This window comes from Oryx dammah, unplaced genomic scaffold (genome assembly GCF_014754425.2).
Source record: "Oryx dammah isolate SB20612 unplaced genomic scaffold, SCBI_Odam_1.1 HiC_scaffold_29, whole genome shotgun sequence".
NCBI classification, from domain to species: Eukaryota; Metazoa; Chordata; class Mammalia; order Artiodactyla; family Bovidae; genus Oryx; species Oryx dammah.
Window position 1 is genome coordinate 111,063,337 of NW_024070213.1, and position 27,861 is coordinate 111,091,197.

The 27,861-nt window shown below is 36.3% G+C and overlaps 1 protein-coding gene across 7 annotated transcripts in view; it reads left to right on the plus strand.

The window, feature by feature from the left end:
- The window catches only part of OSBPL8 (oxysterol binding protein like 8), a 170,607-nt gene that overhangs the window by 135,350 nt on the left and 7,396 nt on the right, over positions 1–27,861 (plus strand). For all 7 annotated transcript variants that reach the window (XM_040233855.1, XM_040233854.1, XM_040233851.1 and 4 more), the window contains 13 exons: positions 1,102–1,273; positions 3,906–4,143; positions 4,703–4,887; positions 8,309–8,390; positions 8,671–8,769; positions 10,432–10,528; positions 13,340–13,438; positions 16,805–16,902; positions 18,836–18,925; positions 20,148–20,284; positions 22,260–22,445; positions 22,798–22,885; positions 26,914–27,019. In XM_040233855.1, coding sequence (XP_040089789.1) covers positions 1,102–1,273; positions 3,906–4,143; positions 4,703–4,887; positions 8,309–8,390; positions 8,671–8,769; positions 10,432–10,528; positions 13,340–13,438; positions 16,805–16,902; positions 18,836–18,925; positions 20,148–20,284; positions 22,260–22,445; positions 22,798–22,885; positions 26,914–27,019 — 1,677 coding nt within the window. The remainder of the gene's footprint in view (positions 1–1,101; positions 1,274–3,905; positions 4,144–4,702; positions 4,888–8,308; positions 8,391–8,670; positions 8,770–10,431; positions 10,529–13,339; positions 13,439–16,804; positions 16,903–18,835; positions 18,926–20,147; positions 20,285–22,259; positions 22,446–22,797; positions 22,886–26,913; positions 27,020–27,861) is intronic.

The window sequence follows — 27,861 nt, forward strand, 5'->3', positions numbered from 1 at the left end:
TAAAACCTTAATAACTGGTAATGGATTTTTTCCCCCAACTTTTATGTTTTATAGTTTAGACCATCTTAGCTTATGTAACCTTCTAAAGTTTCCTTTCACTAGATGATTATTTTTTAAATTAAAATATCATATGCATGCATTTTCATTATGAAAATGATTTATTTGGCTGATTTTTTAGCATATCTTGAAACAAATATATATGACTTCTCAGAGCAATTAACATTTTTTTCTGCTAATACTGTTCTGAATTTTAATTTCAAAAATAGTAGGAGAGGAGGACTAAATTGGGAGTTTGGGATCGACATGTACACACTCCTATATTTAAAAAGGATAACAAACAAGGACCTACTGAATGGCACAGGGAATTCTGCTCAACATTCTATAACAACCTGAATGGGAAAAGGTTTTAAAAAAGAAGAGATATTTGTATATGTACAGCTGAATCACTTTGTTGTACACCGGAAACACAACATTGTAAATCAACTATGCTGCTAACTGCTAAGTCACTTCAGTCGTGTCCAACTCTGTGTGACCCCATCAACTATAGTCCAATATAAAATAAAATTTTAAAAAATATATATAGTCAACCACACATTAAAAAATTAAGTTGTTAATGTTTCTCCTGACTAATATGACAATAACATTATTTGTACAGGCATTTTTCTGACTTAAAAATTGAGGTGCTAAACCTGGATTAGATGTCTTATCAAGAACAAAATATTATTTTAGTTTGTTCCCTAGTGGAAACATAATTCTTAGGTATATTTTATGTACCTTTTTTGTACCTTCAAATTATACTATGTATTAACATTAGAAGGTTTTAAAAATTAAGTACACTTATTTTAGATTAAGTGTATTTCCTAATGTGCATTAATGCTATTTATTTACCAGTGGTTCTAGATATTTAGAATGCAAAAAGCATTTACTATACTGAAGAACTGCATTAAGAAATCCTGGAAGAATTTCATATTCTAATTAGCTTTTATAGTACATGTTTCTGAGAGAAATAATATGTTCAAAAGTTAACTGTGATAAATTATGTTGGATGCTAGTTTTTCTAGTTCCTTGAGTTACACTGCTTTTGAATCTGCGCTCTTCTAGGAAGGTGCTGGATGGATGCTTTGGAGTTGGCTTTGAAATGTTCTAGTCTTCTTAAACGTACAATGATCAGGGAAGGAAAAGAACATGACCTGAGCATCTCATCAGAGAGCACACATGTGACCCTGTATGGCTTATTACGTGCTAACAATCTCCACAGTGGTGACAATTTCCAGTAAGTAGATATTGCCACTCATATGGTGATTATTTTCAAGACTGTGTTATTCACTAGGTCAGTCGGCAAGCCGAGAATTTTTGTATGATATTTAGGACTGAAACTTGTCTGCTTCAAACCCCTTTGTGTGCTTGCTCAGTCACTCAGTCATGTCTGACCGTTTGCAACCCCGTGGACCGCAACCCCATGGCCCGCAACCCCGTAGCTCCTCTGTCCATGGAATTTTCCAGGCAAGAATACTGGAGTGGGTTACCATTTCCTACTCCATTAAACCTCTATGGCCTGGTTTAAATTTTGTTTAGTTGCTACGATGAGGTGTAGAAAGTTCTTGATTCTAGCGAACGTGAATTACTTGTTCTTTCCTAAATACAACCATACTAACAATCTTGTCTTTGTGTATGGTGTTCCCTCCATTAAGAACGATTTCTAGTCCTCCTCGTTTTTTTTCTATCATACTCCTGTGTTTTCTTCAAGGCCAATCTCAATCTCAAATATTATCTGTGAAGCCTTTCTTGCCTTATAAAAATGAGATGTAATTCATCCTTCTATTGCTGTTCTATAACACTGTTTTTTTGTTTTGTTTTGTTTTAAATGGGACTTGGCTTATTCTACCTGGTGTTTGTGGAATTCTTCTGTTATATGGTATTTCAAGTTTGAACTGTATCCTATTTTTGTTTTTTTTCCCCTGAAGCATTTGTTGTAGTTAATAGTAAAACAATGTTCCTCCAAGGAAAAAAGAGGTTCAGAGGGTCGCTGTGGTTCAGATCTCTTCTGTTGCTTTGCGAGAGAAATAGACCTCCCCGTTTCCTCCCTGGCCCAAGCCTTGGCTTCTCTGTAGTCGCTTACTCATATTGGCATTGAGGTTATTCTCCTCAAAGTTGAGCCGCTTCTCTCCTCTCCTCCCTGTAACCGGAACTGAACTTTTTTCTTCATTTTCTTTTGACTATTTTTATTTACTCTCTTTTAAAACTACCATTACCTGATCTTTTACATGCTTTCTTTGTAGATCTGTTACTGTAACCTGTAGCTTTATTTTTGGAAAAGGAAATGGCAACCCACTCCAGTGTTCTTGCCTGTAGAATCCCGTGGATAGAGGAGCCTGGCGGGCTACAGTCCATAGGGTCACAAAGAGTCAGACACACCTGAAGTGACTGAGCAGCGTAGCTTTATTTTATCCCAAGTATAGGAGCCTGAATGAGATACGATGTGGGGGAGGGAGATGCAGCTGATACAGGAACAGATTTTTGTGGGGGCCTCTTCCCCTGGTATTATTGAATATCAGGTAATCCTTAAATACTCTTATGTGAGGATCTTAAAAATTCATCTGCTTCACATATGTATTCATTAAAAATTTTTGAGCCTCTTTTCTTTGTATGTAATTGGATAATATAAATGTTGGACATGTTGAAGAAGCAGTGGTTTCTGGACGTATAGATGGTCAGCCAAGCATTTAAAAGCAAGCACGGGAAATCATCAAATAGAAGTGATGATGAAGTCTTGGAACTGGATAGCTTGCCAAAGGGGAAGAGAGGATAAAACAAAATAAAAGGGAAAGTAAAAACCACACTGTGAGGGGTAGAGGAGAGACTAAATGGTAAGAAAGCAAAGACAGGAACTTTAGACTTAATGTTTTTTTAAAATATGTGATTGTAAAGGATAAGAAAGGAAATAGCAAGTATTCTTAAAAAATGAATTTGTATTAGGAGTTCTCTGATGAAAATCTAAACGTAGGAAGATTTTTAAAAACAGACACTAAAGTAAGAATCAAATGGAGCTTCTAGGGCCTGTTGCCTACCTCAGCATTATTAAAGTATCAGTCATATATAATGGTACCATGTAGTCGTTCGTAAAGAGCTTTATAAAATTTTCATACCAAATGAAACGCACAGGTACTTTGTCAAATAAGAAATTTCTAAAAAAAATTTGATTTTGGAAATGATTTGTTTAATTATTTCATTTGTATGCAGATTAGCAACCCTAATCATGTAAGTAAGAATAAGGTTGGGTATAGCAGTTTAACAATTTTAGGCTGAAAGTTCATTTCCTTAAGCTGAAATTTCCATTTCTAATTCTTCCTGGATTTTTTTCCAAGGTTAAACATATCAATCAAGTATTAAATCAACATAATTGCCTCATACGTTTTCTCCTTTATTTTTGGAATTATTGTGAGTGAATTTGGAGACTTTTACAAGTAGAAAGTCATAATTCATTTGTGTTTACTTGAGAATCTGGTGGTCTTGACCTGGTTTTTCTTTAGACCAGAAGTGATAGATTGATTCAAACATTCAAGTGATGTTTGTAAAACTAAGAAAAAATTATAGCAAGAAATAGTCTAAAATTTTTGTTTTGAAAAATTTAGACCTAAAGGATAGGGAAGCAAAGAGCTTAGAGTGTCATCTTTTAATATTTTCCAAGTTTTTGTTTCTCTATGCCTCCATTTATCTGTGAAGTGAGAATAATCATTTTACTTATCTCGTAGGGCATTTTTACAATTAAATGAGTTAAACTATATATTTAAAACACTTAGAATGGTGTCCAGCACATAGTAAATTCTCTGTGTTACATATCATACTTATGAATTAAATATTCTTAACCTCCTTTATCCTTCCTGCTAATAATTCTTTCCCTTAAGGTTAAATGATAGTGAAATTGAACGACAGCATTTTAAGGACCAAGATATGTATTCTGATAAATCTGATAAAGAAAACGATCAAGAGCATGATGAGTCTGACAACGAGGTGATGGGGAAGAGTGAGGAAAGTGATACAGACACGTCAGAAAGGCAGGATGACTCATATATTGAGCCTGAGCCTGTCGAGCCTTTAAAGGAGACCACCTACACTGAGCAGAGCCATGAAGAACTCGGAGAGGTAACAGCTTGTGCTTTCCAAAGATTTTTATTTTCTGTGAACTTAGAGATGAAATTGAAGATATTTGTATGACTTATTGCTTATTTTCCTAAAGGGGAATAGTATTCATATAATACTTATTTTAAACAGCTAAACATATATACTCATACAAATGCCAATATAGTATATTGAATTTAAAGTTTATATTATCTTCAGGTTTTCTTTTGAAATAAGATACTCCATGATATTATTGCCAGATACAAAGTAAACTGCAGGGAAGTGTGAATTTATACCTTTCTTGTTGCTAATGCATAGAAGTAAACATATTCTAAATAGAGTATGATATTTTTTATAATGGATTCTTTGAAAATATCATTCACTTTAGTGTCTCTTGCAACTACCCTTTTACTAAATTTTATAGCTATTGACTAATTGCCTAATGGGTTATTTTCACATTTTGAGAATGCTCAGAATAATCCTATAGTGAATTTTTTTTTCTGCATTAGCTGTCTTATCTACATACATATCTATGCATCTGAAATAAATACAGTATTTCAGTATTTTTTGTTAATTGCAAAAGGCAGGGGAGGCATCTCAAACAGAAACTGTATCTGAAGAAAATAAAAGCCTTATCTGGACTTTGCTGAAACAAGTTCGTCCTGGCATGGATCTATCCAGGGTGGTCCTGCCTACATTTATTTTGGAACCCCGTTCTTTCCTGGATAAACTTTCAGATTACTACTATCATGCCGATTTCCTATCTGAGTAAGTAAATTCTTATTTCTTAAGAGATGCTTCATGGTTTTAGAGATTTTTCAGAGTGCTAATTTCAGTTGTTGGTTTCCCTGGTGGCTTAGATGGTAAAGTGTCTGCCCACAGTGCAGGAAACCTGGGTTTGATCCCTGGGTCAGGAAGATTCCCTGAAGAAGGAAATGGCAGCCCACTCCAGTACTCTTGCCTGGAGACTCCCATGGACAGAGGAACCCGATAGGCTGTCCATGGGGTCACAGAGTGTCAGACGTGTTGTTATGCTATACCAAAATCAAGCTCTAATGAGATCCTGTTCTCTCTTCACCACCACTAGTATTGTTGACCTTAATAAGAAGTATGTTTAATGCTTTGCTGTGATGTTTCTATTTATGAGGTCAAATGGGGTGATCGCAAGCTTGAGGAAGACAGGAATTCTGCCTCTGCCTTGACAGCGCTGCCATCAGAGGCTCCCTGACCTGTGTACTAACCCAGCACAGGGAGAGCTGGTTGACATTCTTTGTTCTCACCTGAGTCCTCGTGCAGGTCCTGTCCTAGGGTTTCTGCTTGTGTTTGTGCTTATCCTCTCTGTACGCAGTAAGGCATGTGCAGCTTACTGCATCCAGAACACCCTGCCAATTGCTGGCTCTTGGCATAAATCCCCACTCTCTTTGTTTTTCTTCCTGCCAGCTGATCCTGGGTGTGATTCTGAAAAAGGCAGGCCCAAAGGAGGTGGAGGAGGATCTGCCTGCCTCCTTCCCAGCAGTTTCTTGGAGAACCATACTTTTCAAGGTTCCACCTGCTGCCCCCATTCCAGCAACAGTTTCAAGGCGCTGTGTTTTCTGAGATACAAGGTTCTGGCCTTGTGACCTGATTTTTAGATTCTTCATCAGTATCTGTATTCAGTTTATTAGTGAACTAGTTTAAAAAAAGCATAAGCTGATTCAAAGGATAATTGATAAAACTGTGGGAGATTTTTGCAAATTAAGTCATACATGAAATGTTAAGCTCCCTAAAATAAAAAAGAGTTTTTAACCAGTGAATGAAAATGATCAATAACTTAACAGAAAAAAGAGTGGAAGAAATGACCAGGCAGTTTAAAAATGAAGTATAGGAACAAGGAATTCTGCAGGCAAGAATATTGGAGTAGGTAACCATTCACTACTCCAGGGGATCTTTCCAACCCAGGGATCCATCCCAGGTCTCTTGCACTGCAGGCAGATTCTTAAGGCTTCCCCGGTGGCTCAGGTGGTAAAGAATCTGCCTGCAAATGCATAAGAACCGGGTTCAATCCCTGAGTTAGGAAGATTCCCTGGAGAAGGGAATGGCTACCCACTCCAGTACTCTTGCCTGGAGAATCCCACGGACTGAGGAGCCTGGTGGGCTACAGTCCATGGGGTCACAGAGAGTTGGACATGACTGAGTGACTAACACACACAACAGAGACAGGTCCTTAAACATGTAAACTTAACTTTAAATGAGAAAAGTTCAAATTCAAACCATAGTAAGATCTATTTTTCCATCCATGTCATTGACCAAAAATCTAAATGTTCTTATACCTCAGTTCTCCTTTCTTTTATCTACCTAGAAACTTATTTCTCTCAGAATTTTTGAGGCAGGTTCCTGTGAATCTCAGTAAGATCTTGAGAGATGCCCATTTCCCCAAATTGAGAGATTGCGCTTCAGGCAACACACAGTGTTGGGGAGGTTGTGTGGGGCAGCAGGCGCTCATAGACTGCTGCTGGCTCATCCAGACTTGCACAGTGCCTTTGAAAGAAACCTGGCAGTATTTACCAAAATTATGTCAATGCATTCAATCCTTTGATCCAGTAATCCTACGTCTGAGAATAACTCCTACAGATACAACTCTACATATACAAAATGATCCACATGCAAAATTGTGGCGGCAGGGCTTGAAATAGCAAACGATTAGATAACTCAAGTGTCCAGCCACAGTTGACTAGTTAAGTAATGTATAGTATATCCACACTGAGGAAGAGCTCTGTAGACTGATTTAGAGGGATCATCAGGATTTTATGTGTGTGTGTAAAAAAAAAAAAAAGCAAAGTACAAAAGAATGCATTGTTTCCTCTCCCCTTTAAAGAAAAAGGCTATTTATTACATTTGATTCCTTATGCTTTAAGAAAACTGTGCATAAAAAGAAACATTTTAAAAAGAAGGTTGCCTATGGTAGGTTAAGTAGGAAGAACATGGAGCAATGGGGCAATGGCAAGACTGTATACTTTTTTATATTGCTTTGGAGTTTGAACTTTGTACATGCATGTAAAGTTTTAAATAAACTTCATAATAAGAGAATTTAAAGCAAGAAAAGAAGAGCACAATCAGAGGGATAACTCCCGAAAAGTTCAACAACTTTAAGTTGGCACAGTTGTCAGCAAGCCTAGGCCTAGCCTCCTCCATCTCACACTGCATCTCAAAAATCACCATATTAGACCTTTAGACATGCTTAAAGGGAGTAGTATAAATAGTTAAATTGCTATGTTTGTGTGTATGTGTGTGTGTGTGTATATATATATATATATATGTATATATATGAAACTTCTCAGATAGACTTCTGAAAAACAACACAATCAGTGTTTTACTATGTTCCAGCAATAACAGAAGGGCAAGGGGACAGGTGGGTCATAGCTTCTAAAACTCTCTTTTAAAATGAAAATTGTCTTTATCTATTAAATTAGTAGTTATTAAATAACTCTGGGAAATCAGTTGGTAGCAGATCAGGGAGATTCAAGTCTAAAGATGGGGTTAAAACCTTTTTGATTGATATAAATTATTTTGTCTTCCATATTGGTGATTTGAAACTTCCGCATTTTATACTGGGGACTAAAAGGGCACAGAGTCATGTGCTTCAGAGAGGCAATTTCATGAAAGAGGCTGATGTACTATAGCACTCACCAGCTCCTGTTGATCACTTCTAATTAACATCACCAGCTGAAAATAGACTAGATCAAGTGCGCATGGTCCTTTTCTGACATAAAGGACCAAAGACTTCTAATGAAATCATTAGCAAGACTGCTTGGCCATTGCTTCATCATTGCAAATGCTCGGGATCGTGCAGTGTGTAAATCTCAGAATCTATTTTTATTTTTTTCAATCACAATTTCAAATAGAACTCCTAGCAATATATGGGGTTCTATAGAACCCCAGTTGAGAAACCTTGGTTTAGAGAGTTTTCAAAAACTACTTAAGCAGAGGCTGGGGCAATATATCAAATAATAAGAAAAATGGGGAGAAAAATAACTAGATTATGCAAAATGATTCTTGCATACTGATTGACATGGTTACTTTTACCATCTGTTTTAAATATGAATTGTATACTTTCCTATCATTTCATATTCAGTTGTTGGCTTCATTAATATTAGGGAGACTTTGTGATATGTTCTATAAAATTTTTGCATGCTATCATTTTGTTTTTTAGGGCTGCTCTTGAAGAAAATCCTTATTTCCGTTTGAAGAAAGTAGTGAAATGGTATTTGTCAGGATTCTATAAAAAGCCAAAGGTAGTGTTTATGTTTTACTTTCTTTAGCCTTATATATTTTGGGGGGGTTATCTTAGATTATTTATGAATAATTACATTGCAAGCCCTCTTTCAGTTAGCAAAATTGCAAAATACTTGTTTAGACCTATATTCTGATTGAAGTCATTTAGTTTTATTTCATGTCATTACAGTTTTATAAGGATAATTCTCAGATGATACAGTTAAGCCCATCTTGACTGGTTTAAGTTAGTACTTTGAATCTTCCATGTTTATAATTTGAAACTTGTATGTTTTTCACTAGGGACTGAAGAAACCTTATAATCCTATACTTGGTGAGACTTTCCGTTGTTTGTGGATTCATCCCAGAACAAACAGCAAAACTTTTTATATTGCTGAACAGGTATTAGAAATGCTTGTTATAGAAGGAAAACTGATTTGGAAATTAAGATTTTTTTTTTAGAGAAAATATTAACTCAGTAAATTCACTGTTGATTAACCTTTCTTATTAATGAACATTTGATAAGCATTTAACCTCTTAATACTGACTACTACTAAATACCATACTCTTAACAGTCATAGAATCCTGTGATCAAAAATAAGTCTTTAATTTTTTTGCTTTGCTCTCTGTTTTTTTTTTTTTTTTTTTTTTGGACCAGATACTTCAGTGGTTCTCCAATTCCTGAATCAAATTTAAACCCATTTCTCTAACATTCAGAGTCCTCCATTTCTTTCTAAATTTATCTCACATTGCTGGCCTTTTGGGGCTCCCCTGGTGGCTCAGCTGGTAAAGAATCCGCCTGCAACGTGGGAGACCTGAGGTCGATCCCTGGTTCGGGAAGATCCCCTGGAGAAGGGAATACCTACCCACTCCAGTATTCTGGCCTGGAGAATTCCATGGACCGTGTAGTCTATGGGGCTGCTGAGTCAGATACGACTGAGCGACTTGCACTCAGCTGCCTTTGTAAGCACTCCACAGTAGTCTGATCTGTGCATTCACAATTAGATAACCTGATATTGTACTTTTTTGCCTCATTATTTTAAATTTAATTCTCCAGCCCTATTTCTTCCCAGATATTCATCTAAATAAATTCTGGCCTGCTTATCTTTCATATAGGGAATGTAAGGAGGGTGAGAATACAATGTGTTCTTTGAGAAACCGTTGTCTTCCCAATAAATTTTGATTTACTCCTCAGAATGAAAGCACTTTATCTGTATTAGTTTTTTAAATGATTGCATTTTAGTTTGCTGTAATTCTTCACTAAGTTGAGAAGCTTAAGAAGTGATTAATTTTATCTTTGGCTCATTTTAGAAACCTTAAGATGTATACGTATCAAAATATTAATTATTAAAATGACATATTTGTTAAAGCTTTTGTTAGATTCTTAAGTCTATTCAGTAATCTACATGAAGAATAGCCACTGTATTAGTTATTCATTGCTGTATAACAAATTCAAAATTTAATGGCTTAAGACAACAAACATTTATTATTTCGTATAATAAGGTTAGGAATCTGAGAGCTGTTTAGCTGGGTGGTTCTGGCTCAGGATCTCTCCTGAGGTTGAGGTCAAGATGTCAGCCAGCTTTGCAATCTTCTGAAGCCTTCTGGGCTGAAGGATTCTGCTTCCAAGGTCATCACATGGCTTTTGAGAGGAGGTCAGTACCTTATCACATGGGCCTCTCCATAGTTGTTCACAACATGGAAGCTGGCTATTCAGAGCTAATGATTTGAGAGAGACGCGCACACATCAAGATACACGCTGCCTTACAGCCTAATTTCAGAGGTGACATACTATGACCTCCACACAAACTGACCCGGGTGCAGTGGGCACAGTGTAAACGGAGCTCATCTATTGCTGTGAATACCAGGAGGTGGGTTTTCTTGAGACACAAGTTGGAGATTGGTTCCTACAATCATCAATATTTAATTTTACTGTTAAATACTTACCAAATATTTCTTTTAATTCATTACTAGAATACACTTCTAAGACTTGAGCTTTTGACAATATCACAGTAATATGCTTATAATTATTATATTTTCATGTATGTTTCCTGTATCCAATAGGTGTCTCATCATCCACCAATATCTGCCTTTTATGTCAGTAACCGCAAAGATGGATTTTGCCTTAGTGGTAGTATCCTGGCCAAGTCCAAGTTCTATGGTGAGTCTACCCATGTCTCAATCTATACGCTTTTCTGGGGTGTAGTATCTTCTGGTAAGCTTTAATATAGACAATGTCTTGTACTGTTTTCAACAAGGGATTTGTATGTCATTTTAAGTATCAGTTTTACTTGGATAATGCCTTTTCGTTTTTGTTGTTTTTCTTTGTTCATTCATAAATAGAGGTTTCATCTATGTGTAAATTTACCGCAAACACCACTTATCAAAAGACAGAATAATGACTGTCCACTGTAGCTCGCCATTTTAGTCCACAATATATCTCTTTTGCCTTTAGCTCTACTAAGATTTTTTGTTTCCTTTCAGTGTACCTGAGGGGTTGATCTTTTGATTTAGTCTTCGAGTAGAGAGAGAGAGAATCTAAATACAGTTAGAATACTTGTCCAGAGTCCAATATTGAAAGTAACATGCTACTAAAAACTTTTGTGAAAGAAAAAAAAAAAAACAAAAGGGAAAAGAAAGAAACAGGTACAGTAGGAAATCTTGCTCTAAAACCTGTGACAATTCAAGCAAGCAGGTCATTGCTTTGTTTGATTGATGCTTGCTTTGTTTGGCTTTTGAGTTTGATTTTTTTTTTTTTTTTGCCTAGTTTTATATTTCGCTTGTTTCAGGGTGTGATCATTTTCTTCTGAAAGTGCATGTATTTGAGTTTTTCCCCACTGGACCCTTCATCTCTTCATGTCCCTTCCCTGACTATAGTGTAGATAGCTTTTGTGAACGTGCGTTCTACCCTTGTAGAATTTTTATTGAGTACCAACTACACAGCTCGGTTTCCAGGATTACTTGCAGCTAGCCTTCTTTTTTTCAGTATTATAGTGAATATAGTTGTGTATATCGGAGCTATCTGTTCCATTGTAATTTGAAAGAATTTACTAAGTTCAGACTTTGTAGGGGCAATTTTTTTGTAACTTCCTCATTTTTTCTTTGGTTATTGACTTGCTCATATAGAAACTTCTTGCTTGGAGAGTTTGATAATTTATTTTGTTTTAGGAATTGGTGCATTTTCTTGAATCTAAATTAAGCTAAATTTAATGACATCTGGGCAGAGTATATTCCTCTTAACAAGTAGTCTCTTGAAATTTTGATGTACTAAATTATGAGTTTTTCCTTTGATGGTTTTTGCTTTTGATGTCATAGAAAAATCCTTTTGTACTTCAGCTTATGTAATAATTCACTTATATATTCTTATACTTTTATGCTTTCATTGATCTTTAATTTGCCTGGAACTTACTTTGATGTATATATTGTGACTGGAGTGAAGCAAGAACACAACTTTTTTTTTCCTAAAAGCCAATTAATTTTCTCAGCGTCTATTTATAAATGATTTTTAGTGTCATTATTTTCTATTTCAGGTTCTGTCTTCTCAGGTCTGTTGATCTGTTTTTTTCTTGTACCACTAGGCTTTGCCCTAAGAACCATTTATTTTTAAATGGGTTTCTTATATTCTGTGGAGCAGGTGAAATATAGGTACTTACCCACTTTGTTGTGGGTTAAATAATTTATCATCATTTGGGACAGCTGCTCTTGTTTTTCAAATAGTATGCATGAACTGTCAATTTCATAATCAGAATACGAGTTAAGATTTTGGAATTCTGAACCCCAGTCTTGACTTACCAAATCAAAGTCACTGGGCTCAAGAATATACATTTTTATAATCTCCTCAGGTAATTCTAATGTACACTATAATATGAAATAGCTGATGATACAATGTTAAATGAAAAGTGGAATGCATCTATGCTTTGAGTTACCTCTGCTTTAAAAGTATTCATGTTTTTGAAGTAAAAGTAAACATGCATTAATGTTTAGGAAAAAAATCAAGATTTCATGATTAACCTGAATTATAGAATTATGGATAATTATCTTTGGATTTTTCAGCTTGCCCATGAAGAACACATGTTTCCTTTAAAATAAGGAAACATTCAGTTATTTTAAGATATAATATGGCTATAAATACAATATAATAAAAGATAAATGATTTGATGATAAGCCAGCACATGTACACAGTTGAATACAAAAGATCTGTGTGCTTTTACTGTGTTAAAAATGTATATGGACAACAATGTCTGAATAAAGCCCTCCCAAATAAAACCATCCTTCTCTGTACCTCTGGCCCTAATAACAAAAGCAGCTGCCTGAAGGTATTAAAGAGAGAGCAGTTGCAGGCAAAGTCAGTGGGAAGTCCACAGTCATAGGACAGAAATCGCACAGAATGAATCCTTGCTTCTCGGCTTCAGGTTACATACAGTTAACAGGGTAAACTGGTAGAAACATTGCAACCTTTGCAGCCTGGAGCACCAAACGCTAAATGTGAAGAAACCATGGCCCCTAGACAGAGGATAGGCCCCTGGAAAGGAAAAGGGCCAGAGAGGGGGATCCCAACTTTACTGTCGTAAAATCATCAACAACGTTCTCTGACTTCCTGTCGGTGTCAGTAGGCTCTGTTGCAGTTCTGCTCATTTTATTCCTGATTTGTGTTCTTTATTTTGATCTGTCTGTATCAATTCTTGGCTTCCCTGATTTTCTGAATTATCTGTCCACTTTATACGCTGATGTCTGCTCATCCTTATTTCCTTTCTTCTACCTACTTGGCATTGAATTAGTTCTTTTTCTAATTTCATAGGGTCAAAATCAGATCACTGATTTGAATTTTTCTTTTTTTCTAATTTAAGTTGTAAATTTCCCTCTAAGCCCCCTTTTCTACTGTAGATATCTGTAGATGTCCTCAATATGTTTTGTTTGTTTGGAAATGGTTAAATTATTTTCTGTGAAATTTAATAAGCAATCTTTATTTCAGGAAACTCACTGTCTGCAATATTAGAAGGAGAAGCACGGTTAACTTTCTTGAACAGAGGTGAAGATTATGTGATGACAATGCCATATGCTCATTGTAAAGGTGAATATTTTCTATGCTTGTTAGATCTCCCCTGAATCTTCTTTTTAAGTAAATGTATTTGACTGTAATTTGTTATGTTTTGAGATTGATGGAGTTACGTGGCCTTTTGTTTGGAAGTGTCCTTGATTTACAGATACACAAGATCATTGTCGTCATCTGCTGAATACTTGTATGGTGAATTAATTCACCATGGTGGACTTTCTGTGACATGTATATTAGTTTGGTAGAGACTAATGTATAATAATGGAATTTCATTTGCCTTATCTGCAAGTTGTAAAATTTGATGAGACTATTATTTCAGAATCTTTGAAAGAGATTTTCACTTTTTTGTACCATTACGCATTCCTTAAATGTGAATTTACTGCTTTTCACTATAACAGGCTCCTTAAAATTTTTTCTCATCCTTATTTGGCAATTTCTTAAAAATTAATGTATTATGCTTTTCTCCCATTATTTAGTGTACAGATAAAGATACTAAATAATAACTATCAGGACAGGACAGGCACTCAACTATTCTGTGCACTCTACATTTATAAATACATCTAATCATTCCAGTAGCCCTATAAATTAGGTAATATTATCTTTGTTTGATGGACAAGCAAAATGAGGCAGAAAGAGGTTAGCACAAGCTCTGCAGTCTGTACTGCGGTTCTATATGGCACCATCTTAAACCCTCTGCTCCATCAGTACCCATACCATCCTTTCCAACCCATTTCTTAAAAACAGCTTTTTAGGGTAATTATCCTCTATTTTAGGAACTGATTCATGAAAACACAGAAATTACTTAATATGGTCTTATTTCACAATGAAAAAACTTGTAAGGGTTAGGAATCTTACCTAAAGCCAGATCAGCTAGTTAGTAAGAATGCTGAGACTAAGCTCTAGGCTATTTGAGCCCATCCATCGGAGAAGGCGATGGCACCCCACTCCAGTACTCTTGCCTGGAAGATCCCATGGATGGAGGAGCCTGGTAGGCTGCAGTCCATGGGGTCGCTAAGAGTTGGACATGACTGAGCAACTTCCCTTTCACTTTTCACTGTCATGCATTGGAGAAGGAAATGGCAACCCACTCCAGTGTTCTTGCCTGGAGAATCCCAGGGACGAGGGAGCCTGGTGAGCTGCCGTCTATGGGGTCGCACAGAGTCGGACACGACTGAAGTGACTTAGCAGCAGCATTGTACCATGAATCTACCTGGTACTAAGTACAAGACTGCCAGCTTGTGGCCTCAGGCTGGATAATTCTTAGAGCTTCGTGTATGGTTCTTGAAATAACCATGAAGTGAAACATTTGAAATCATGATTTGATAAATATATTTTTTGAATTTTGGAATAAGTAAAATAATACTTTATGTAGATAAATACCTGATGCCAGACCTAAATAGCAACAGGGGAAACTTTTCATAGCACGGTTTATATTGCAGGGGAAAAAGAGGAAATTATAGCCTCTTGTGAATGAGGAAGTTATTATTTTCTACCTTTGTAGAAATATATTTTCTAAGATGTGTTCCCTAAACCAATAGTCTCAAATTATTTTATAAAGCAGGAATTCCATAGTCAAATAACTTGGAAACATTGCACAGTCTGTTCCTCTCTTGAAAATTAGCATTGTGTATTTGCATATTAAAGACTGCCATGGGAGTTTAGTCCAACTTGGAAGGCATTATGCTAAGAAGTAGTCAGATAGAGAAGGACAAGTACAGTGTATCACTTATACATGGAATCTAAAAAATACAACAAACTAGTGAATATAACAAAAAACAGAAGCAGATTGGCAAATATAGAGAACAAAGTAGTGGTTACCAGTTGGAGTGGATTTTAGTGGTAGGGAAGTAGAGGGCACAGCTATTGGGTGTAAGATAGGCTCAAGGATGTGTATACAACATGGGGAAAATAACCAAGATTTTGTAATAACTGTAAATGGAAAATAATCTTTTAAAATTGTATGAAAATTTTTAAATTTTAAAAAATTCTATCTGAAATGTTGTTTAAAAAATCAAATTGAAGAAAGACCTGTTATAGTATGATTGTATGCAAAATGAGCTTATATAGTTTCTGTGCATACATGGTGAAAATATACAAACTATGGAAATGATAAACATGAGGGAAAAAGAAATTAGTCCAAGAACATATACGCACACACACAGCCTGTTTAACTCATCAAACTCAGAATTTCCCGAGCTTTTAGTCAAGTGCCAAAATGGGGAGATTTTTAAATTTATCTTACGCAGTTGATTATTGTTGTTTGCAGTACTTACTCTTTATAACGTCACCATAACTCTGAATTAATGAATGCCAACTATTGCTCCTAGAGGAAACCCATGGTGAGGTTTTCGTGAGCCTTCTGTCACCGTATTTTCATCACCCAGTCAAAACATAACTTTGTTTTTATTTGTGTGCTTAGTCACTCAGTCGTGTGCGACCCCATGCCCTGGAGCCCGCCAGGCTCCTCTGTCTCTGGGGATTCTCCAGGCACGAATACTGGAGTGGAGCGATGCCCTCCTCCAGGGGATCTTCCAACCCAGGGATCAAACCCAGGTTTCCCGCATTGCAGGCAGATTTTTTCGAGACAAAGATTGCTTTCTCGTGGTATATGTTTTTGATTCATTAACACTGAATTAATAGCCAGCAGCACTATAACCCATGCCTAAACCAAGCATTAACGCACGTATTTGCCCTGTAAGGCACATCGCAGTCTTCTGTGCTTAGGAACACCAGAGAGCACTTTAGCACTACATTTGGGTGATTGTAAATAGTAAAATCACCGACAAGAAGCACGAGAATGTGGCACTGGGTACACTGCATAGAAGACTCTGCATGAGCAATGAAGCCCGAAGTCAGCATCTCGCATTGTTTGACTTCATCTCCAGGGTGCACATTGGACAGCTCAGATATTTCACCACTCTGCACACATCCATGAATGACTACAAAAATCAAAAATGCTCTGGGTAGGGACTACTAACTTATTTTGGTGAAAATAGGGAATTCCCTGGTAGGAATAGGGAATTCCATGGTTAGGACTTTGACTTTCACTACAGGGGGCATGGGTTTGATCCTTAGTGGGGGAACTGGAAACTAAGATCCTACATGCTATGTGGTACAGCTTAAAAAAAGAAAGAAAAAGGTATTTTAGTGAGAGTATTAATTTGCAAATGTAGAATCTGCAGATAATGTGGATCAACTGTTACCTTTTTAAGTACCTTCAGAACCAACTTTGTGTGTGTATTATAGATTGTTATTGGATAGGATAGAATCCTCTTGAATTATAAGTTTCTACTAGAAGGAGATTAAATTATAAAGTTCTGCTTGTGATAAGCCATTGTCTCTCTCGTCATACTTTTATCAAAATTGTGTTTTTTTTTTCTTTAGGAATTCTTTATGGCACAATGACACTGGAGCTTGGTGGAACAGTCAACATTACATGTCAAAAAACTGGATACAGTGCAATACTTGAATTCAAACTAAAGGTTAGTAGAGAGTGATAGGAGGTGTCACCTAGTTAAAGAGGAGCTATGCTATAAATATTGAACAAAGAGCACAATTTTGTTCCTAATTGAAAACTAAATATAAGAACACAGAATTCATGAAAAGGCAACCTTGGAAGATTCAAATCAATATAAAGCTGGATTTTCTTAGTTAATAAAACTGTTGGCGAGTGAGTGAGTGAGTGAGTGAAAGTCTCTCGGTCATGTGCGACTCTTTGCAACCCCATGAACTATATAGTCCATGGAATTCTCCAGGGCAGAATACTGGAGTGGGTAGCCTATCCCTTCTCCAGGGGATCTTCCCAACACAGGAATCGACTGGGGTCTCCTGCATTGCAGGCAGATTCTTTACCAACTGAGCTATCAGGTAAGTCCATAGGAAATTTAAGAAGAGAATGAATGGAAATTTCTTATTAATTTGAAGCATTGCTTTACAGAATACCAAAAAGTATATATCTGAAAAGAAGTATGTATCACCTTGAGCTATAGCTGTGTAATTAAAGGATTTGTATTACTTATTATTTCTGACTTAACATATTCTGAAATTTGCAAGCTTAGAAACAACTATGTTCTGTTTCTTAGTGGTTCTGTGGGCCAGGAATTTGGACAGGGCATATTGGGGATGGCTTGTCTCTGCTGCATTATGCCTGGGGCAACAGTTACACAGGCTGAGAGAGACTTAACAGTTGGGGGCTGGATACATCTGAAAGCTCATCACTTACATGACTGATGACATGTAAGTAATGTTGAAGTGACTGAAAGACTGGGACTGCAGATCTGAGCGTGTGATCTTGTCTTCCTCACATCAAGGCAACTTTAAGATAGTTAGACTCATACTTGGCTCAGGATTCCAAGTACAAGTGTCCTTGTGAGCAAGGCAGAAGATACATTGCTGTCCATGACCTAGCCTCAGAATTCAAATTACATCATTTCCACCATTCTCTACTAGTTGACGAGTTACAAAGCCACCTAAATTCAAGGGGAAGGGAAATAGACCCCATTTCTCAGTGAGAGCATGGATGCCAGGCTCTCATTGAGGAAGAGCTCTCATTGAGTGGGCTGAAGAGGGAGAGGAGATATAGTTGAGGTCATCTTTGGAAAATTCTGTCTGCCTCAGCATGGCAAGGAAATTTAAGATCCTTTCACAGTATCATTTGTTGGGGTAGCACAGCATTATTTTTAGATAAAAATATTTCTATGAATTATTTAATGCTTACAACCAAGTATTAGTTGTACGTATCAGCTGTGTTGATATCCAGTAGATCAGCAGCTTTACTCTAATAAAAAGGATCTCTTTAAGTATTATCTGATGCAGTGCCCTTTGATTTTTTTCCTTCTTAGCAAACGGTACTGAAAATCATGACTGAAGAGGTCTTAAGTAATTTATGACATCTTTAAGAATTAGATTGGAGCATCAAAATTTTGTCAGTGAGGACAGACATCAGTAAGGCAATATAGTGTCTCAAAATATATTTCTTCTAATTGCATTTCAGAAGTGTTTCAGTTGTTGTTTTATTGGTTTGTTTTAAAGGAGGAGTTCCTATTAAATACATGGGATAAGTCTCTTACGTTTGCTGAGTTGTTATTGTGTAAAATACTGCAGCGTGGATAGAGTGCAGTCTGGAGTCGAGAGAGCCCAGGACACGAGCCAGTTGTTTCAGTGTTAGCTTCTTAGTGTGTTTCCTTGGACCTTTACAGTCTGCTTTTATCTGTTTACACACAGCAATAAATTTACAATTTTTCCTGAATATTTCTCACTAAAATTTGAATCAGTATTTCACCATTTCTGCCTCAACAGCACTGTATAGTTATACAGTTACTTTTTCAGTTAGTTTTTTGTTTTTGTTTTTTTGTCTACATTGTATGTAAATATATCAAAATTAAAATGTTTCTTCAACATTTTTTCTTTTAAAAGCCATTTCTAGGTAGTAGTGACTGTGTTAATCAAATATCAGGTAAACTAAAATTGGGAAAAGAAGTACTAGCTACTTTGGAAGGACATTGGGTAAGTATTTTTATATTTTAGCTTTACAAAAAGAATTTTATTCAGTGGGAAAAAATTAAATATCAGATTTTATAAGTTCACTTATTCCATTTCTAAAAGCATGACTATTCAACATAAGCTTCAACTTAAATATTTTTGTATTGCTCTGTTATCAATAATATTTAGTTTAATATTTGAGCTTTCTAAAACCTTAAATCAATGAAAATAGCTGACACTTTTATATCGCTTATTATGCAGTGCATTGTTTAAAAATGTTACTTGTATTAACCCATTTAATATAGTGATCCTATGAGGTGAGTGTTATTATTTTGTCCCCATTTTAGAGAGGAGGACACTAAGCACAGAGAATTTAAATAATTTATTCAGAGTGGTGAAGTAAGATTCCCAGCCTAGACACTGGTTCCAGGGCTGTGCTTAAACACCGCAGTATATTGCCTCTCACCAGAAGAGGTGTTTCCAGTAAGAGTTCTAGTTCCTTCTGAGGAGCTTGGAAAGGATACAATGTTTTTTTGACAGCAGTGGCTTTTATTTACTTCTCTGATGACCTAAATTCACATTTATGTAATTTTTCTAAGAGGAGCTTATTAAATTAATTTTAAAAAGGATCATATCATGCTAGTGCCAAATGCATTCTCACTGTTAACTCTAGTATATGCTTTTTTCTGCATTATAATCAGAAAATGATGGGAAATATGATGTTAAAATGAAGGTGGACGTAGAAACTCAACTTAGAGGTCACAATGCTGTGTTATTTTTAGAATTTACTACTATCTGATGAATATCATTTGGAAAAAAGATAGGACTCTTTTTTTAAAAAATGAAATTTATGAGATTGTGCTCAGATTTTTAATGCAAGAAACGCTCTTAGCTTTTTCTACATATTTTGAATACACAGATGGTCTACAGCATCTCACACTGGTCTACAGTAACTATAGCAAACACTATGCTACTTTGATGATTCAGAGGATTAAGTGAAACTTGTGAAAACTCACGAACTTTTTGTCTGTTCAACCAGACTTTTAAGGACAAGTATTACATATTTAATCTTAATGTTTTCATAACAAGAGATTTGGGCCTTTTAGAAAAGTACTTGTTGTATTTGTTTTAGAAATGTGTTTTACTGAAATTAAATGTCAAGAAGAAATGGTTATTACTGAACTACATAATTCCCTTTTAAATAAAGACAATTCTCCACGTTAACTTTTAATATCTTTAAATATAGGATAGTGAAGTTTTTATTACTGACAAAAAGACTGATAATTCAGAGGTTTTCTGGAATCCAACACCAGACATTAAGCAGTGGAGATTAATAAGGCACACTGTAAAATTTGAAGAGCAGGGGGATTTTGAATCAGAGAAGTAAGTATACCATTTTTCAGTTAACTTCATGAAAATCCAAAGAGTTTTTTTTTCTTTTAATCCCTCAACAGTGTGATCACTTTTCTATTTGAATTCAACAAAGTAGTATACTATTTGTGGGATGTGACAGGATTTTGTTTTGGTGTATGTGAATATCAAGTAGTTACAATACAAATCATGCTGCTCTTCTGCTCTAAATTAAGGCTTCCTGTGTTTTTCCTTTCTCTTCTTATCTGTTCCAGGGCCTGCATAAAATTACGGGACTAGGTCTTCTCTAGCAGTCCAGTGGTTAACACTCCTCACTCCCAGTGCAAGGGGCACAGGTTCAATCCCTGATCAGAGAACTAAAATGACAGAAAAATATGGGACTAATGATTCTTGGTTTTTATCTGGCCGTTTTCTAACCCGGGTTAGGCATGTGGAACTCTAGGTGGAGGGAGCAGAACAAAATCTACTTTTGTTTTATTTTCTAAAATACAAAAATTACAGCACTGGATGCGCAGCTTCTAGAGGACTTAATAGTTGGGGACTAATTAAGGCCATAATTTCTTTTCTTAAATCATGAAACTCTTGCTCAGTCTGGTATACTTTACTGGAGTGGGTTGCCATTCCCTTCTTCAGGGAGTCTTCCTAACCCAGGGATTGAACCCAGGTCTCCTACATTGCAGGCGGATTCTTTACTGTCTGAGCCACTAGGGAAGTACCTCAAAAATATGGTATACATACTGCTCAGTTGTATTCTTCTATTCCTTTCTTTGTGTTAGGAGAAGGGGGCTGCTGTTTAAAAGACGGTCTACTAGGTACTTTATATACATTATGCAGCTGACTTCTCAGTACGAGTTTCTGCACACATATCATTCTCTTCTCATGAAGATTCAAGTCTACATCCACTTTCCTTCTATACTCAAAAACTGAGTTTGCCACGTTCTAAAAATTCTGTTTCAGGGGACTTCCCTGGCAGTCCAGTGGTTAAGACTTGACCTTCCAGTGCAGAGGGTGTGGATTCGATCCCTGGCCAGGGGACTAAGGTCCCACATGCTTCATGGCCAAAAAAATAAACAAATAAAACAGAAGCAATATTGTAACAAATTCAATAACAACTTAAAAAAACTTTTCACATTAAAAGAAAAAATTCTGTTTTACTATAACCACATGATACTCTCCATCAAGAGTGAAACTTTGCCAAGGCATACAACTATTTTTAAGACATGGATATAATTTAACATATGTTTAAGATGAGGAAAATGAGTTTTGGACCAGATAAGTAACTGTAAGTTCCCCAGCCAAGAGGTGGCATATCTAGGATTATCTGATTCTATAGCCTTTATTTTTTCAGCCCTAACATACTGTCTTGCCAGAAGGGTAGAATATAGATATATTTTTATGTATCTAATATAAAACTAAACTTTAGTAGGGGAAAAGATTTTACTTCTAATAGAAAAGTATTGTTTTCTGTTAAATCAGTGATTCTCAACACTGGCTGCACATTAAAATCACTTGGGAAACATTACAAAAACAATACTTGGGCCCACTCCCATAGATTCTGATTTTTTAAATTCCCTGACAAATCCTGCATCCAAGGTTGAAAAACATGACATTACACTTTTGTATCTTTGAGGCCAGTGGATCTTAATCAGCATGTACAAGAATCATCTGGGGAGCTTGTTAAAAATGTAGATTATTGAGCCTTCACTAGAGTTTTATCATCATGGGTCAGCACCATGTATTTCCATATATTTAAGAACTTATGTAATTAATTTCTCTTGCCAAGAAAAAAAAAAAATGGTCTTCACTATCTTACTGTATCTAAAGCATCACTTTTTATATCTTGACTTGTTTCTAAGCATCTGAGCTTTGGCTTTGTCAAAGCCAAAAACCCACATGGGCATCATTTCCTCTCAAGGGGACTCAAACCTACTCCACGTAGATTTGATTTTCTGTTGTTTTCTCAATGTTATTTTTGCACATGAATTAGACTCTGGCAGCGGGTAACTCGAGCCATAAATGCCAAAGACCAAACAGAAGCGACTCAAGAAAAGTATGTTTTAGAAGAAGCTCAAAGACAGGCTGCCAGAGAGCGGAAAACAAAAAATGAAGAGTGGACTTGCAGGTTATTCGAACTTGACTCACTCACAGGAGAATGGCATTACAAGTTTGCAGAGTAAGTAATTTAAAAGTATGTTACAAGTAATATCTCATAGTTTTTTGCCTTTATTTGTAGATTTTTTATGGTTAGTATGAATAGTTTCTAAATTAAGCGATACATACACACATGCACACACACACAAAGTGTGAGATTTTGCCTTTGATGTTCATTATAAATTTGACTTGGTGATAATAGTTAGCCTATAAAATAAGCTGAGGATCAGAAGATTAGATATAACAGATCTTAGTTTTATGGCTTAGTTTATAATTACCATTGAAAATCTAATCATAGAATAGAAAGTTTCTGAAAAAGTTTTTGAGTGTTTTGCTTAGTCTTTAAACAAGTGGTGTTTTTTTCATTTATGTAGTACTCGACCATGGGACCCACTTAATGATATGATACAGTATGAAAAAGATGGTGTTATCCAGACCAAAGTGAAACATCGCACTCCAATGGTATGTACTCAAAAAGTAATTAGATTGCCAGTCGTAGAGGAACATCCTCCCTTTAGTTCTCCCACACTTTATCTGCTTCTTTGTCTTCAATAAATAGTTCTGAATTTCCACATGTAAAAGAATGAAGTTGGATCCCCTACCTCAAACCATACATAAAAACTAACTCCAAATGGATTCACAACCTAAAATAAGAGCTAAAACTATAAAACTCTTAGAAGAAAAAAGGAGTAAATCTTCATAATCTTTTATTTGGCCCTGTATTCTTTTTTATTGTTAGTATGAATAGTTTTTAAATTAAGTGATACATACACACACACAATGACATTAAAGGCAGGAGGAACAACCAGAAGAAATAGATACATTGAACTTCATCAAAATCAATACTTTCGTGTATCAAAGGATGCACATCAAAGTGAAAGACAACAGAGAATATTTGCAATAATTGATCTCATAGGAGATTAATACCTAGGGTATTACAGAACTCATTACTTAACCAAAAACAAACATTCCAAGTAGAAAATGAACAAAGGACTTGAATAGACATTTCTCCAAAGAAGGTAGACAAATGTCCAACAAACATGAAAAGATGCTCAGCATCATTAGTCATAGTTCAGTTCAGTTCAGTCGATCAGTCGTGTCCGACTCTTTGCGACCCCATGAATTGCAGCACGCCAGGCCTCCCTGTCCATCACCAACTCCCGGAGTTCACTCAAACTCAAGTCCATCCATCCAGCCATCTCATCCTCTGTTGTCCCCTTCTCCTCCTGCCCCCAATCCCTCCCAGCATCAGTCTTTTCCAAGGAGTCAACTCTTCGCATGAGGTGGCCAAAGTACTGCAGTTTCAGCTTCAACATCAGTCCTTCCAAAGAAATCCCAGGGCTGATCTCCTTCAGAATGGACTGGTTGGCTCTCCTTGCAGTCCAAGGGACTCTCAAGAGTCTTCTCCAACACCGCAGTTCAAAAGCATCAATTCTTCGGCGCTCAGCCTTCTTCACAGTCCAACTCTCACATCCATACATGACCACTGGAAAAACCATAGCCTTGACCAGACGGACCTTAGTCGGCAAAGTAATGTCTCTGCTTTTGAATATGCTATCTAGGTTGGTCATAACTTTTCTTTTAATTTTCTTTTAATTTCATGGCTGCAGTCACCATCTGCAGTGATTTTGGAGACCCCCAAAATAAAGTCTGACACTGTTTCCACTGTCTCCCCATCTATTTGCCATGAAGTGATGGGACCAGATGCCATGATCTTCTTTTTCTGAATGTTGAGCTAACTTTTTGACTCTCCTCTTTCACTTTCATCAAGAGGCTTTTTAGTTCCTCTTCACTTTCTGCCATAAGGGTGGTGTCATCTGCATATCTGAGGTTCTTGATATTTCTTCCGCAGTCTTGATTCCAGCTTGTGCTTCATCCAGCCCAGAGTTTCTCATGATGTACTCTGCATAGAAGTTAAATAAGCAGGGTGACAATATACAGCCTTGACGTACTTCTTTTCCTATTTGGAACCAGTCTGTTGTTCCATGTCCAGTTCTAAGTGTTGCTTCCTGACCTGCATACAGATTTCTCAAGAGGCAGGTCAGGTGGTCTGGTATTCCCATCTCTTTCAGAATTTTCCACAGTTTATTGTGATCCACACAGTCATAAGGGAAATGCAAATCAAAACTACAAGGAGGTTAGGTACCACTATACACCTACTAGAATGATAATAATTTTAAAAATAGAAAATACATGTTGAGAGGATGTAGAGAAATGAAACCCTCATATATAGCCCGTGGGCATATGAAGTGGTGCAGCTGCTTGGAGCATGAGTTGGTGTTTCCTCAAAAAGCTTAATATAGAATTGCTGTATAAGCCAGCAATTTACTACAAAAGAGTTGCGAACAGAGTCAAACATATACTTGCACATCAATGTTCCTTGCAGCATTATTATCAATAGCCAAAAGGCAGAAACAATTCAAGTGTCCGTCAACAGGTAGATAAACAAAATGTGGTATATGTTTACAACCCGCTATTATTCAGCCATTTTAAAAAGGAATGAAGTTCTGTTACATGCTGCATCATGAATTAACTTTGAAAATAACATGCTAAATGAAATAAATGAAACACAAAAGGATTGATACTGTTTGATTGTACTTATATAAAATATCTAATAAGCAAATTCATAGAAATATTAGAGGTTACTAGGGACTGAAGGGAGGAGAGAATAGGGAGTTACTGCTTAATTGTTACAGAGTTTGTCTTTGGAATAATGAATATGTTTTGGAAGTAGTGATGATGGTTGCAAAATATTATGAATGCACTTAATACAACTGAATTGTATACCTAAAATGGTTAAAATGGCAAAAAATATTTTTATGTGTGTGTGTGTATAGGTGTGTGTATGGCACCCCACTCCAGCACTCTTGCCTGGAAAATCCCATGGACGGAGGAGCCTGGTGGGCTGCACTCCATGGGGTCGCTAAGAGTCAGACACGACTGAGCGACTTCCCTTTCACTTTTCACTTTCATGCATTGGAGAAGGCAATGGCAACCCACTCCAGTGTTCTTGCCTGGAGAATCCCAGGGACGGGGGAGCCTGGTGGGCTGCCGTCGATGGGGTCGCACAGAGTCGGACACGACTGAAGCGACTTAGCAGCAGCAACATACATATATACACGTTGTCACAATTTAGAATTTTTTTTAATTTTAAATTTTGTTTCTTCCTTTAACAACACTATCATGGTAACGACATATAGGGCATCTGTATTTCCTAACGGTAGAGTTTACTGATCACATTAGATCTTTGTCTACTGAGAGATTACTGACTCCCTGTCTCATTTTAAATAACTTCTCACCAGGCCTTATCAACCTCCTTATCTTTGCATCAGGCCATGTCAATCTCTTGAACTACTATTTGACCTACTTCTCTAAGAATGTGGATTTGGATTCTAAATGTTATAAAATTTTAGGTTTCCATGATTTAAAGTATGAGGGCACAGTGTAGGCTGAATCTAGAACCTGCCTTGTTATTTATTTTCTGTAATAAAATTATACAAATTTCAATTTGAAGCCTATGAGTAAGATTTGCAAAATTATTTCAAGGCATAGTTAACTGGGGATAATTCTTATTTAGAACAGTAAACAGATAAGAATAAAGACTTAAGACCACTGATTCCATGTTTTTCTAAGCATATAAATTACCTTGCCCCTCTATTTCTAGTTTCTTCTCACATTTTTTATTCTAAGGAAAATTTAGTCCTAATTGATGGTTAAATACACTTTTGAATTTTGTACATTTACTCAAATACTTACAGTAAGTTTAAATTATGCTCTGCATGACAATAATATCATTTCCATTTATTGTAAGATGCTTTCTACATTATCCAGGTATTATTGAAACTTTTAGGTAAATAATTTTATTGGAAACCCAACGTCATTCGGTGAGAATGTTTGTAATGTTGGAACCAGGTATGACCTTAAAGTAGCACTGTTAAATTAACATTCAACTAGAGGTAGTGGCTTGGGCTTCCCAGGTGGCGCTCGTGGTAAAGAGGCTGCCTGCCAGCGCAGCAGACGCAGGAGACGTGGGCTGAGTCCCTGGGTTGGGAAGGTCCCTGGAGTAGGAAATGGCAATGCACTTTTCCGATTGTACCAGATGTACTACCTGTGCAGTTAGGAAAGTAGGGTATCTGTATTCATATTTGTGTGTGCATAAAAATGTATCTTGAAAGATACATAGACTAATAGCATTGAGTATCTTTTTAGTGGGGGAGAGACTGGGTATATATGGATCAACAGTGGGGAGGAAACCACTTCACTATATATTTTCTTATACTCTTCAATGTTTGTGCCAAATTAATATTTCCTATTAACATTAAATACTTTGTATAAGTATCACATCTTGTTAAGTTTTAATTAGACTGTTTCATATTTGTTTTTATTTCTACGTATTGTGCCCATGAACAGTTTTGACAATTGTACAACATTGATCTTTAGTTACAAAATCCAGCACAAATTCACATAATAACATGATTTTTTGTTTTCAGGTTAGTGTCCCAAAAATGAAGCATAAGCCAACCAGGCAACAGAAGAAAGTGGCAAAAGGCTATTCCTCCCCAGAACCTGATATCCAGGACTCGTCTGGAAGTGAAGGTAAAAATATTTATTGTGGACTATTGATTATAAAGAGTCTAAATTTTTAAACGGATATTACTATACTGTGATATATTAAAATGGTTTTTCATATTAACTCAAGAAGATTTGTAAGTTTTGGTAGGGGATGGGGTGATGTGCAAGAAAAGCTTTTCTAGATTATAGATAAATTTCAAAACCAGGCCACAAGGTAAAGTCGTAGAAATGGAAAAAGGGGAAGCATGCAAATCAAGAACCACACAGTAGTAGTAGCTCCTGTGCCTTGTTAGCTTCTGGAAAATTGTTGATGGTTTCCTAGATTCAGCACAGCCACCATTTCTCGAGTTTTGGGTTCGGTTCCATGCTTCAGAAGGTTTTCATTCTCATAGTAAATTACTGTGGTGTTTAGAAATCACAGACAAGTAAAAATATAACTGTATCAAAATTATTAACTAAATTAACAAGTGTGCCATTTCCAAGTCACATCATTTATAAGCTGTCTTGGACTACACTGAGATGTAATCAAAGATTAAGATAATGTCCGAGACTTTAGGAAAAAATAAAGGTTTTTTGTTAAAGCCATAGTCTTTACTAAGCTTACACTAAGCTGGGGAACTCAGTTTTACAGAGATAATACTAGAGATGAAGAAATGGTAAGTGCTAAGAAACAAATAGATAACAAATAGTAAAGAGTTTAAAGGAAAGGGAGCTGAATTCAGTTTGAGGGAAGGTTTTTAGGGGAAAGGAACCCTGATGAATTATTAGGATTTTTAATGGATTATAGTGGTCTGGGCTTGAGGGATGCAGGAGAGTAGACAAGATAAAAGAGGAGTAAAATGAGTAAAGTCTTTCTAAAAGCAGGA